This window comes from Cynocephalus volans, chromosome 11 (assembly GCF_027409185.1).
Source record: "Cynocephalus volans isolate mCynVol1 chromosome 11, mCynVol1.pri, whole genome shotgun sequence".
Lineage (NCBI taxonomy): Eukaryota > Metazoa > Chordata > Mammalia > Dermoptera > Cynocephalidae > Cynocephalus > Cynocephalus volans.
The window spans coordinates 62,847,240-62,861,766 of record NC_084470.1 but is presented as its reverse complement, the minus strand read 5'-3'; the positions used below and the strand labels follow the sequence as shown (position 1 = coordinate 62,861,766).

General features: G+C 42.0%; 1 protein-coding gene across 2 annotated transcripts in view; it reads left to right on the top strand.

Annotated features, from left to right (window-relative positions):
* Positions 1 to 352: 352 nt before the first annotated feature.
* RFT1 (RFT1 homolog) overlaps positions 353 to 14,527 on the top strand; it is a 50,551-nt gene continuing 36,376 nt past the window's right edge. For both annotated transcript variants that reach the window (XM_063114953.1, XM_063114952.1), the window contains exons 1-5: positions 353 to 428; positions 3,873 to 3,958; positions 5,975 to 6,091; positions 7,586 to 7,775; positions 8,153 to 8,254. In XM_063114953.1, coding sequence (XP_062971023.1) covers positions 366 to 428; positions 3,873 to 3,958; positions 5,975 to 6,091; positions 7,586 to 7,775; positions 8,153 to 8,254 — 558 coding nt within the window. In that variant the 5' untranslated portion in view covers positions 353 to 365. The remainder of the gene's footprint in view (positions 429 to 3,872; positions 3,959 to 5,974; positions 6,092 to 7,585; positions 7,776 to 8,152; positions 8,255 to 14,527) is intronic.

The following is a 14,527-nucleotide window of genomic DNA, read 5'->3' as shown; positions in this document are numbered from 1 at the left end:
TGAGTAGTTTGTTCCCCTTTGGGCAAATGAGGCCAGGGAAGTTAGTGTTTCTTGGTTGGTGAGCTGAGAGCCTCAAAGAAGGAGATTTGGCTACCTTATCAGCGTCCCTTAGCACTGGCCACAGTAGTTAACTCCTTTCGGACACAGAGGGACAGACAGGGAAAGCCGAACGAATGAGATAATACTGCGGCACAAGAGCATTGACGGGCCCGAACCCCGCCCACTTAAAGGGCCAGAACTTCTCGTGTCCCGCCCCCGCCGCCTCAAAGTCACCAATCAGCGAGCGAGCCGCTTCATGGCGCTATCTTCTCGCGAGAAAGCAGAGGGCGGACGTTTCCTGGTGACCGAGCCGGGGCGCCCAGACTATGGGCAGTCGGGAGGTACTGGGCCAGGCGGCCCGGCTGGCCTCCTCCAGTCTCCTCCTGCAGGTACTTTCTGCCCGGCCTGTCCCGGGGAGGCGGCCTGGGGCCCTTGAGCGTCCGCGCCGGGGCAGATCCAGTCCCCACGTGGACCCCTCTACGGAGGGGGGTCGACAGAAGAAGGCGGTGGTAGTGAGGGGGCGTCTGGCCCCGGAGTTGGGAGCCTGCTTTCAGAGTCTTGGCTGGGCGACAAACAAGCCACTTTCCTTCTGAGCATTGTATTTCCCGTGTGGCAGTAGAAGGGTTAGATCAGGTGGCCGGGGAGGCGGATGGGGCGCACTTAGTGCTGGAAAATCTAATGTTTTTAAGGCAAGGGGTTCCTTTTCTCCACGAACTCTCTGACTTCCACTGAGTTCAGAGGGTCTATATGGCATAGTTAAGAACAGAAATATGGGCCCAGGTGGACCTGGATTGGACACATTAGTTGCTGTGACTTCACTTGAGGAGCTTCAGCTCCTCATTGATAAAATGGAGGTAATAGTAATGTCTAGCTTGTAAGGTTGTTGCAAAGACTGATTTGGATCATTCTAATACATTCACTTAACACAGTACTTGGCTCTTAATATGGACTTAATAAATGTTCAATGCATCTTCCCTCTTTCTGTGTGACCTTGAACAAGTCACTTCCCCTTGTCATCTTTCAGATATGATACATGCCAGTTGGTTCAAATGGTATCTAAAGATTCTTTCAACCCTAGAAGCTGGTCATTATAAGTCAAGTGACTCATCTTTTGTGTTTCACTCTTGAGCAGATCATCTCTACTTACACAGGTCCTGAATTCACCCTCCCTTTATCTTACGGAGGCATTTGGTGGTTAGGAGAAAGAATCAGGCAGACTTGGGCTCGAGTTTGGGCCTTGTCACTTGCTAGTGACTGACTTTGGGAAAATTGCTTGGCTTCCCTGAGAATATTTCCTCATCTTAAATGATAACAATAATGCCACCTCGTAGGGTCATTAGGAAGATTAGATGAAATCATGCTTGTTAAGTGCCTGGCACATTACAAGTAATAAATATTAGCTATTTTAATTAGGGTAATAGGCTTTTTTAAATGGTCAGTGTAGGAAAGAAATGAGATAATCTGCACAAAGCATGTAGAAGAGTGCCTTGCACCGTGATATGTGCTTAACCGTTAGCCATTCTTCACCTAACGCTGTTTACCTAGTTTTTGTTGTTGTTGTTGTTGTGTTTTTTTTCATTTCACAACATAAATAACTGTTCAGTGGTTTATCCACAATGTTAATTTTTCAACCTTTGATAATACCTTACTACCCAGGTTGGCTTCATAAAAAGAAAATAAGTTGTAGCAGAAAATGCACTGAATTAGGAGTCAGGTGTTCTACCTATAAGGTCAAACTGGGTCATTTGCTTGCTGTGTGACATTGGGCAAATCACTCTGAGTCCTACTTGCTTCCTGTGTATTTACCTGGTTGCTGTTAAGTATCAAATTATTAACAGATGTGAAAGAGGTTTTTTTTAAAACTGGAAAGTCCTTTTCAAAAGCAAATGAAGACTGCGCTGCTAACAAGGGCCACTGTGTGAGATGAATACTGAGTGGCATGAGCAATATCAGAGCTTCATCAGCTCAAACCTTTATTCAAAACAATTAGGAAATATGGATATGGCCTGACACATTAGGTTTCTTAGACAGTGATAACTTTGAAGTTAACATAAATGTGTGTATATAGTCTTTTTTAAAATAATGATAATCTTTAATAGATTTCTTGAATGTTGTAATTCAGTCTTGAATGTTTTGTCAAATTCAGTGCAGACATTCAGGTAGTTTTGCAATTACATTATTCTGCAAGAATTTGAGAGCTATTGTCTTAACTTTGAGCCAGCCATGGTAAAAGTATTGATGCCTTTCATTTTATGCATTTTTCAAAAATGCTTTCACCTCTAAAATCTCATTTGACCCTTGTAATCAACCATATGAGATAGGTAGAGGAGGAGATTGAGGCTTATAAAAATTAGAAGGTGATGGGTCTAAGAGCTAAATGGTGAGCCGAGGCTAAGCTGAGTGCTTTGTCAAGTAAGGGCTCCATGAATTGACTTCAAAACTCTAAAATTGAGTACAGAATTTGGCGTGTGCGTGTGTGTACCTACATGTTTCTAAGGAGAGGCTAAGAGTTTTCATCAGACTCTCATAAGGTTACCTTTGACTCCATAAAGGTTAAAATGTTGGTGTCTTGGCTTTGGAGACCTTGCTGCTCTGTGACACTTTAGAGACAGTGTTACTGCACTCTTTCTTTTTGGTCATACCTTTCTCTGGAGATTTTCAGACCATAGTAGTCCATTGGCGTACTTGATTGAATCTTCCAAATTACAGCTGTTCATGGATAACCCTGAGAGTGCTTAACATAGAAGTGATTTATCATTTGCTGCTGGGAAGCAGGGGAGAGTCACTCAGTGCACCCTGCCCAGCATCCCCAGTTAACAACCCCATTTAATTGCAGCCTTGTTATTCTCTATGGCTCATCAGAAGAATTCTTTGCTTTGGTGGTTTTCTTGAATGACATGTTTGTTTGTTTGTTTTTATAAAAGATGACCAGTAAGGGGATCTTAACCCTTGGCTTGGTGTTGTCAGCACCACACTCAGCCAGTGAGCGAACTGGCTATCCCTATATCGGATCCGAACCCATGGCCTTGGTGTTATCAACACCACACTCTCCCGAGTGACCCACAGGCCGGCCCGTTGAATGACATGTTTGAAAGTCTCAGGATATTTCCTTTTCAAATGAATGACATGTTTGAAAGTCTCAGGATATGTCCTTTTCAAATGACTAGCTAGACTCTGTCTCCCTTTCCTACCTATTTTATATTATCTTATTATTACAATTGTTGTTTAAAAGGTATTTCAACTCCTCTCTGGAAAGGGGCAAATATTCAATAAATACAGCTATTTTGTGTTTTTTTAATTGAGAAAATTGAAGTTCAAAGAGATTAAATATCATTCTTGGAATCACTAGATATTACCAGGCAGAGAAGACAAAGAAATTAGACCCCATGATTCCTGGTGAGTCTGCTATATACTGCAGGCTCGCACTCTCTAAGTGTGTGCTATTTCTAAACAGGCTTGAGGGTTTTGGCTAGGGGCTGGGCAATGTGAACCACTAACTAGAATTCTCTTTTTGTCTCCTGGAGTGCTTAACTTTGAACTTGAAGAAATTCATTGAATCTATCAGGGCTTCCCTCTTCTCATCAGTAAATTAGGGAGACTTCCAAGTGCCTTCCTGGATTCTTTGACCACTGCAGAAGAATGCTGAGAGACTCTAAAGAATAGAATTTCAGAAGAAATGCAGACAGTTTGAACGTCTTAGAGGAGAGTCTCCATGGCAAAGCTGCTGTGTGTCATTACTTCACATTAGGAAGAGCAGCCACATTGTTCTCATTTTAGCAAAGTAAACATTCCTACCATAATTTATTCTTATGTATTTTTCTTCTTTTTCTAAGGTGTTGTTTCGATTGATCACCTTTGTCTTGAATGCATTTATTCTTCGCTTCCTGTCAAAGGAAATTGTTGGCGTAGTGAATGTAAGGTAAGAGGGCATGCACCCTGACACTGTCCACAGCTCATATCCCTAGTCAGGTTGTCTTTGAACTCTGTACCTGTGTGTCACCCTTGAATTTTAGAAGCATGGATGTTTACCAGGAGTACAGTATTTTAACAGTGGGCTGAGGCAGAATGTGCAGGGGTTGGGGGGCTGAGCTTGTGATATTGCTTTTAATGGATCCATGGAGTGTTTCCTGTTAGCAACCTCCAAATGCACATTTCTCTGCCAGCTGTTCCAGTTTTCCTGCTCTCAGAACCCAGGAGAAGAGTGGGAGTAATTCGTTGGAAACCCCATCTCAGGCATAATCCTGTGTTCTTGTCCTGCTGACAGCAAAGGAAGTGGGAATTCTGCAGTTCGTGAGGATGTGCTTCATAATTACAGGGGCTGGAGCAGCCACCTTCCTACCCTCCTCAGTGATTTTATTATTGGAATATGGTAACTGGGATGAGAGCTTGAGTCCTTGACATTACTTCCTTAGAGGCCCATACAAAGCTGATTTGCTTTGCCTTTAAACTCACCTTGTTTCTTCTTCCCTCCTCTTTTCTGTTCAAGGACACCCACACACATTTTGTATTCACAAACGACACAAAAGTATATGAAATAATGTGAGTGCTCAGAATAGCTCAGCTTCTTAGGTGTGTCTTCATGTCCTGATAAACAAGACAGTATGTTTTAGATAGCATGTTGTATCTAATACTTACCAAACATGTGCTCTTGGCTCTGTTCTCAGAGCTTAGTGGCAGTTCTCAAACTCTGATGGGCAAAGGAATCATTTGGAGAGCTTTACACTAGGTAGAGCTAGGGAAGGACTCAGGAATCTCCATTTTTACAAGCTCCTCAGTTGACTTTGAAGCAAGGACCAAACTTTGAGAAATACTGTTTTAAGAACTTTAACTCTTGTTTTACATCAGATCTCTGCTCAAATGTTATTTAGCTAATTTCCTGGATGGTAACTTTCCAAAGGGATTTACATTTCTAAGGGATTTACATCCTGGCTGGGAATTGAACCCAGGCTTGCCAGGGTGAAAATGTAACCAGTAGCCACAGACTGAAGTGCTGAAAATACTGCTTTAAAAGCAGGAAGAAAGAGGGCTGAATCCTCATAGGTGCTCAGATTTTTCTCTCCATGCAGCCTCTCCCCCTTATTGGTAGGTCCCTGCATTAACAGCCCTTGTCTGGCCTGCCCCCCTGCTTAAGGTGTGATTCCATCTCCTCCTTTGCAATGTGGACAGAGGCATTGGGTAGCAGAATGATCCTTGGACAACCTCAGAGACCTTAACCCTGTGCCATCCCCACTCTGGCTTTATTTAGGCTGCTGTCTTTTGAGGAGGGGAAACCCCAGCTACTCCTTGCTGAGGTGCAGCAAGGTTCACCCAGGTGCTGCCCACCTAGGAGGTACCCAGGAAAGGACATACTTGGTGACCTGGGTTGCAGCAGCCTCTGTAATGGTTGCCAGCCTTATTGCCTGTCCTGAGATTCTTTTGGCCAGAGCCTCCGCTTCTGTCACAGGGGCTGTCAGGTCAGTAGTCTCAGTGTGAACAAGAGATCCCCTTGCTGTCTGGGGTCATTGTCTTGTCCTTTTCTCCTCCTTATGGTTAGGGCTGCACCTCTGCTTATAGTCACAAAGCCTTTGTTTTGGGGGCCACTGTTGCAGTTTCTTTTGTTTTTGTTTTTGGCAGCTGGCTGGTACAGGGATTGAACCCTGGACCTTTGTGTTATTAGCACCATGCTCTAAGCAACTGAGCTAACCGGCCATTCCCCAGTTTCTATCCCAGATGTAACACTCTGTAGGCATACACACTCAGGTATACCTTGTTTGGTTCCTAACTCTGTGGTTTGTGTGGATAGTATGGATGGGGGTCCTGTAAGATCCTACTGCCCTCCACATCACCACCAGTGGCTTATGACTAAAACTTTTCTCCTCTCTGTTGCTGGAAAATCTGAGAAGTTCTTTCTATGAAAAAACTGGAGACCTTATTGATTTCTGCTTTTCATTTACAGGCTAATGCTGCTTTACTCAACCACCATCTTCCTGGCCAGAGAGGCCTTCCGCAGAGCATGTCTGAGTGGGGGTTCCCAGCGAGACTGGAGCCAGACCCTGAACCTCTTGTGGCTAACGTGAGTTGTGCTTGGACAAGAGGAAAGTTTCAGGGGGCCGGCCTGTGGCTCACTCGGGAGAGTGTGGTGCTGATAACGCCAAGGCCACGGGTTCGGATCCCATATAGGGATGGCCGGTTTGCTCACTGGGTGAGCATGGTGCTGACAACACCAAGTCAAGCGTTAAGATCCCCTTACCGGTCATCTTTTTTAGAAAAAAAAAAAGAGGCAAGTTTCAGGAAGGCAAGTGTAGTGAGTGTTGTAAGTGAAATAGCAACACCTTTCTGAAGCTGAATTGTCTCCAGATTTGGTTTTGCTGTGGATTTCTGGATTCTAGGTGTGTGACAGGAAGGGAAGAGTGTCTATATTGAAAGAGCTTCTTGGCTTGTTTTCTCTTTGGATGTCCAGTAGGTGAGAGAAGTTTCTGGGTTGCAGTTTCTGGACCAGGTTTCTAGCCCTGGTTCTGTCCTTTTTGGAGATTGTTTCTACAGTTTCTGATCATCACTCTGGGCCTCATTTGGTCTGTGCTATCCTTTTTACTTCTAATCTCTTTGCCCTATAATATCTTTTGTGCTTTTGACAGCCACTTAGTATTTTTTTGAAAGTTAATTTTAGGGGTTTTTCTTATAAATTTCTTCAATTTTGTTATGTGATTTCAGTTCTGAGCTTTTTAGAATACTCATGATGTCCAAGTACATCAGCTAAATGTGTCATGGATTTTCGACAGCCAGATTCCTGCAGGGAGGGCTGATGGTTGAGGTTGTTTCCCAAAGCTGCCCTTGCATGACACCTTATTGCCTCAGAGAAATTACTGTCATAAGGGCTGGTAGGTGTTTATTTTATTAGTGGAATGTCTCTTAACTAGCTGGTCATATTTAAGTGCTCTACGGTACGTATGTGAAAGGATACTGTGCACTGGACTATTGGTTATTTGGGGTGTAAGAACCAGCTGTATACTGTCTGTCAGTCATTCTAAGTACAAACAACAGGCATTTTCTTTCTGGGAATTTTGCTTATCAAGTCAGTATAACCCAGTGGATGGAAGTGTAGGCTTTGGAGTTAGATCATGATTGGGTCCTGCTTCTGCTTTTGATTAGCTGATCATGACCTTGTCCAAATTACCCAGTGCCTGTCAGCCTCAGTTTCTGCATCTTTTAAATAGGGATAGTGACAAAGGGTGGTTGTGAGGTGTCAGTGAGGTAAAGGGCATGAATTGTATAGTGCCTTACATGTAGTTAGTGCCTTACACCAAGGCCCCGGGTTCGGATCCCATATACGGATGGCCGGTTCGCTCACTGGGTGAGCGTGGTGCTGACCACACCAAGTCAAGGGTTAAGATCCCCTTACCGGTCATCTTTAAAAAAAAAAAAAAAAACATGTAGTTAGTGCCTTAATAAGTGGTAGCTGCTTTTATTATGGCTACTTTTTTTTTCTGTTCAATGTTACTATTTTAGTGTGTGTTTATATTTATTTTAAAATTTACTGTATTAAAAAACATTCTTTCCTTTCTTCTAGAGTTCCCCTGGGTGTGTTTTGGTCATTGTTCCTGGGCTGGGTCTGGTTACAGTTGCTTGAAGTGCCTGATCCTAATGTCATCCCACACTATGGAACTGGAGTGGTGCTGTTTGCTCTCTCAGCAGTAGTGGAACTTCTAGGAGAGCCCTTTTGGGTGTTGGCACAAGCACATATGTTTGTCACGCTTAAGGTCAGTGTGCCTTTTGCTGTGAATAGGGAATTCAAAGAATAAGGGAAAGTGTGGGAGGAATGTAAAGATTTTTGAAATTTTTTTCATGATTCTATTTAGTTGTATACTAATATTAACTTTTCTCTTTATCTTTTAAAATATGTTATTTGATATACAAAACAATATATATATATAATGTGAGTAAATCTTAAAGCATAGTATACTGAAGATCCATGAACCTATCACTCAGCTTAAGAAGTAAAATACACTTATGTCCAGCTGTGTACTCCACCCCCACCTCCAAAGTTACCACTACCCTGGATTTTTTATTTGTCATTCCTTTGCATCTTTACTTTTTGATAATGTTTGTAAAGTGCACCTTTACCACGTGTTTGCAGGTGATTGCTGAGAGCCTATCGGTAATACTCAAGAGCGTCCTGATAGCTTTTCTTGTGCTATGGTTGCCTCACTGGGGACTGTACATTTTCTCTTTGGCCCAGGTAATAGTCATGGCTTTTACTTTTTATATACTCTGTGTTTCTGCATATGGTTTTTCTCCTTGTTCCCGCTTGTGGTTTAAATTCGCAGTATTCATGCATGTGGGGAAGACTGGAAGTGTTAGAAGGTAGCTTTGACATGGCTTCTCCTCTGGTTGACATGTCCATCCTGCTCCACACACGGACATCCCTGGTGTCCCCAGGGACCTGATGAGGGCCACACACTGGACCTTGTTGTCAAACATCAAAAACTCCTTTTAGACATTCTCTGGACAAGCACATGTCAAACTGATCTTTCATCATCTGACAGTCTTATGGAGAAGGAAAAAAGCAGTAAGGGAGTGGGATGGGAATCAAATTGCATGTATATTATTTTCCCTGGATTTCAATCAGTTGTTTACAGAATAGGAGGAAACTTTGCCAAGCCAGTTTCAAACTTAGATTGAAGTCTCACACGATTCAGAGGGAATGAATCAAGTCAGAGCAAGTACATTTTGAGTTTTAGCAATTTTGGCTTTATTTCCATCTCATCATTTTCTAGCTCTAGTTTATATTTCTAGTTCTAATAAAAATCTAAGTAGAAGTGCTATTTTTAAAATAAACCTAAGATCAGATAGCTACCAGAATATCTTATAGTACCAAGCAGTTCATAGTTTTTATTAATTTATAGGAAGACAAATCAAGATTCTTAGTAATGATTTATGTGAAATTCTTTCTTGTGTCCTAGGCAAAAACTACAAATATAGTTTATATATTTAAATATACTTTATATATAGAACTCAGAAGAGCTAGATTTAAAATTAATAAGAATGAGAATTGCCTCCTCAAAGCCATTTGCAAACAGTTCATATTATAGAGGAGTTATCTGTGATTATTTTTTGCCATGTTTTATTGGATCTGGTGCTATAGTTGTCATCATTCATCATTGTTTTTGATGCACTATCCCAAATAGGACAGGAGGGCCAAGGAGACACCAAGTTATCGGTTGACTCTTCTTGGGAAAGGCACTTGTATTATGATTATCTGATTTTCATAGCTGCCACCCAGGACATGTCATAGATCATAGTTCAGCAAGGCCTATTATGAATTTGTTTGTTTCCCTACCATAAGACTTCTGAGAGGTCTCCTCTGTCAGTGTCTGTGTGAGAGGACTAAGAGCTAGCAACACTGCATAGCAGCAGGTGATCCCTATCCAGGGCACTGGGATTCCCCTTTGTCCAACCTGCCTCCAGGTTTCTCCTTAAGCTGGCCCCTTGTCCCATGACGTCATATGTCAAATCAAAAGGTCACTCCAGAATATATAATGAACTCTTACAACTCAACAATAAAAAGACATACCATCCAGTTAAAAAGTGGGCAGAAGACTTGAATAGACATTTCTCTGAAGAAGGTATATTGCCAATAAACACGTGAAAAGATGCTCAACATCATTAGTCATTGGGGAAACCACAATGAGGTACAACATCCTACCCATTAGGACAGCTGCTACCAGAAAAACAGAAAGTAACAACTGTTGGTGAGGATGTGGAGAAATTGGAACACTTGTACATTGTTAGTGGGAATGTAAAATGATATAGCCACTGTAGAAGACAATTTGACAGTTGCTCAAAAAGTTAAACATAGAAATATCATATGACCCAGCAATTCCACTCCTAAGCATACAAGAGTACTTCAAAAAGTTCGCGGAAAGATTTGTATTATCTTTTTATAAAATTAATTTATTATTATTATTATTATTATTGTATTTACATTCTAAGATGTGGAGCAGTTGAGGAGAAGAGAGGAAGGGGGAGAGGGATAGGGTAGGAAAAAGAGGAAGGAAGGAGGGGAAGCTAATGGAGGCCCATGGCACCCCCTCACTCTGGCAGGGGAGCCCAAGGGACTTGGCTGTATGTGGATGTTGGGGATCGTGGCTGAGGCCCTTGGTCCTGCACCACCACAGCTCGCATATTATCTTTTAATTCTATTTTTCTATGAACTTTTTAAAGTACCTTTGTATATACCCAAGAGAATTGAAAACAGGTGTTCAGAACTTCCGGTCAAGATGGCGGAATAGACAGTCCCTAGCGTCACTCTCTCCCACAAATCAACCGATTTAAACTATAAAAACATAACATCAAGTGTATATGGAACAGGGAGAAATCCTGCGGGGGAGGCAGAAGCTCCGCGGAGACCAAATGTCCTGTGGGGCCGCCGTCACATGATCTGGCAGATAGGCTTCACTGCCACCACCTGGCTCCATTCCCAGCTCGGCCCAGTGCGCACAGAGTGGGGAGACGTCCAGCAAGGGAGGCGGAGGCTCCGCAGAAACCACACACCCTGTGGGGCCGCCACTGCGAGATCCAGCAGGTAGGCTTCACCGCAGGCACCCGGCTCCATTCCCAGCCCGGCCTAGTGTGCTTGGAGAAGGGAGACTTCCGGCAGGAGAGGCGGGAACTCCACGGGGACCACACTGCTGCCGTGCGATCCAGCAGCACGGCCCAATGTGTACGGAGCACAGAGACGTCCAGCAAGGGAGTTAGAAGCTCCGTAGACTCCACACACCCTGTGGGGGGGCCGCTGCCGCACGATCCAGCAGCAGGTAGGCTTCACCGCCGCCACCTGGCTCCATCCCAAGCTCAGCCTAGCACGCACAGAGCAGGGAGACATCCTGCAGAGGAAGGGGAAGCTCTGCAGAGACCACACACTCTGCGGTTCCTCGGCGCATCCCAGCAGCCCGGGCCAGAGTGCACAGAACAGGGAGAAGTCCAGCACGGGAGGTGGAAGCTCAGCAGAGACCACACACCCTGTGGTAACACCCTGTGATCCAGCAGCCTGGCAGAGTCCAAGCTGACCAGAGAGGTGGCTCCCCGGAGAGGCCCAAGACCCGAGGCAACCACATACACAAGGCACTAGTGGCCAACTGAGTAGTCACTGAGGTAGCCATACCAGATTGGCAACCACAGCAACATCTTCGTCAGTCAATAGTGTGAAACCTGTGGACTGTGAAACTCCCTGCCACAATGAATAAACATCAAAGAAAAGATACCATAAATACGAAAAATCAAGAAAGTACACCACCAAAGGATAATAACACTCAAGCTCTAGATCCTATAGAACAAGAAGCCCTTGAAATTACTGACAAGGAATTTCGAATGATAATTCTAAGGAAACTGAATGAGATACAAGAAAACTCAGCTAGACATCATGATGAAATGAGGAAAAGTATACAGGACCTGAAAGAGGAAATGTACAAGGAAATCAATGCCCTGAAAAAAAATGTAGCAGAACTTGCTGAACTGAAGAAGTTATTCAGCGAAATAAAAAACACAACGGAGAGTTTAACCAGCAGGCTTGTGGAAGTTGAAGAGAGAACCTCTGAACTTGAAGATGGGCTGTTTGAAATAACACAAGCAGACAAAAAAAAAAGAAAAAAGAATCAAAGGCATTGAAGAAAATCTGAGAGAGATATCAGACAACCTTAAGCGCTCAAATATCTGAGTCATGGGTATTCCAGAAGGGGAGGAAAAAGGAGATTGCATTGAAAACATATTCAACAAAATAGTGGCAGAAAACTTCCCAGGTATAGGAAAAATCACAGATCTTCAGATTCAGGAAGCTCAATGATCTCCAAACGTATTCAACCCAAAAAGGTCTTCTCCAAAACATGTTGTAGTCAAATTGGCAAAACTCAGAGACAAAGAGAGAATCTTAAAAGCTGTAAGAGAGAAGCATCAAATCACCTATAAGGGAGCCCCAATCAGGCTAACATCAGACTTTTTATCACAAACCCTAAAAGCCAGAAAGGAATGGGATGATATATTCAAAATACTAAAAGACAGAGATTGCCAGCCAAGAATACTCTACCGTGCAAGGCTATCCTTCCGAAATGAAGGGCAAATAGTATATTTCTCAGACAAACAAAAAGTGCGGGAGTTCACCACCACACGACCACCATTACAAGAAATTCTCAAGGGAGTACTGGGTTTGGTTCCTGAAAAATAACTACCACTGCCATAAAAACCCCAGAAAAATCTAAACCCACTAGTATAATAAAAATGGCATTCATGAAGAGAAAACAAACAAACGAAAAGGCTATCTACAACCTAAGGAACCAACAAACACAGAAACCAAACAGTAAATCAGAAAGCAAGGAACAAAAGACACCTAAGACAACCAAACAACAATCAAAAAAATGCTAGGAATAAATGAACACTTTTCAGTAACAACTCTTAATGTAAAAGGCTTAAATTCCCCAATCAAAAGACACACACTGGCTGACTGGATTAAAAAGGAGGACCCAACTATATGCTGCCTGCAAGAGACCCACCTCACCCATGAAGATTCACATAGACTAAGAGTGAAAGGATGGAAAAAGATTTACCATGCAAACAGAAAAGAAAAACGAGCTGGAGTAGCTATTCTTATATCTGACAATATAGACTTTAAACTAAAAACCATAAAAAGAGACAATGAGGGACACTACTTAATGATAAAAGGACTGATCCATCAAGAAGACATAACAATCATAAATATGTACACACCCAGTGTTGGAGCAGCCAGATTTATAAAACAAACTCTATTAGACCTAAAGAAGGAAATAGACACTAATACCGTAATAGCAGTGGACCTGAACACCCCACTGTCAATATTGGACAGATCATCTAGGCAAAGAATCAGCAGAGAAACACAAGATCTAAACAATACTCTAGACCAATTGGATTTGGCAGATATCTACAGAACATTCCATCCAACAACCTCAGAATATTCATTCTTCTCATCAGCACATGGATCATTCTCCAGGATAGAGCACATATTAGGTCACAAATCAATTCTCAACAAATTCAAAAAAATTGGAATTATCCCATGTATTTTCTTAGACCACAACGGATTAAAACGAGAAATCAATTACAAGCGAAATTCTGGAAACTATACAAACACATGGAAATTAAACAGCATTCTACTTAATGACATATGGGTCCAAGAAGAAATCAAGCAGGAAATCAAAAAATTTATTGAAACTAATGAAAATAATGCTACATCATACCAAAACCTGTGGGATACTGCAAAAGCAGTATTAAGGGGGAAATTTATTGCATTAAATGCTCACCTCAGAAGAATGGAAAGATGGCAAGTGAACAACCTAACTCTTCACCTTAAAGAACTAGAAAAACAAGAACAATCCAAACCTAAAGTTAGCAGACGGAAAGAAATCATTAAGATCAGAGCAGAACTGAATGAAATTGAAACTCAAAAAACAATACAAAAGATCAATGAATCAGAAAGTTGGTTCTTTGAAAACATAAATAAATTTGACAAACCATTAGCATGGCTAACAAAAAAAAGAGAGAAGATTCAAATAACAAAAATTAGAAATGAAAAAGGTGATATTACAACTGATTCATCTGAAATACAAGGAATCATTCAATACTACTGTAAACAACTATATGCCAACAAGTTTGAAAATCTGGAGGAAATGGATAAATTTCTGGACACACACAAGCTCCCAAAACTGAGCCATGAAGATGTAGAAAATCTGAACAGACCAACAATAAAGGAGATTGAAGCTGTTATCAGAAGGCTCCCAACAAAGAAAAGCCCAGGACCAGATGGATTCACAGCAGAAGTTTACCAAACATTCAAAGAGGAATTGACACCGATTCTTTACAAACTATTTCAAAAGATTGAAACAGACACAAATCTCCCAAACTCATTCTATGAAGCAAACATCATCCTGATACCAAAACCAGGTAAAGATATAACCAAAAAAGAAAACTATGGGCCGATATCCTTAATGAATATAGATGCAAAAATCCTCACTAAAATACTAGCAAACAGAATACAGCAACACATACGTAAAATTATTCACCACGATCAAGTGGGATTCATCCCAGGGATGCAAGGTTGGTTCAACATACGCAAATCAATAAATGTGATACACCATATTAATAAAGTCAAACACAAGGACCATATGATCATCTCTATAGATGTTGAAAAAGCATTTGATAAAAATTCATCACTCATTCATGACAAAGACCCTCTATAAGTTAGGTATGGATGGAAAGTATCTCAACATAATTAAAGCCATATATGATAAACTCACTGCCAATATCATCCTGAATGGGGAAAAGCTGAAAGCTTTTCCTTTAAGAACAGGAACTAGACAAGGATGCCCACTCTCACCACTCCTATTCAACATAGTGTTGGAAGTACTAGCCAGAGCAATCAGAGAAGAGAAGGAAATAAAGGGCATCCAGATTGGAAAAGATGAAGTCAAACTGTCCCTGTTTGCAGATG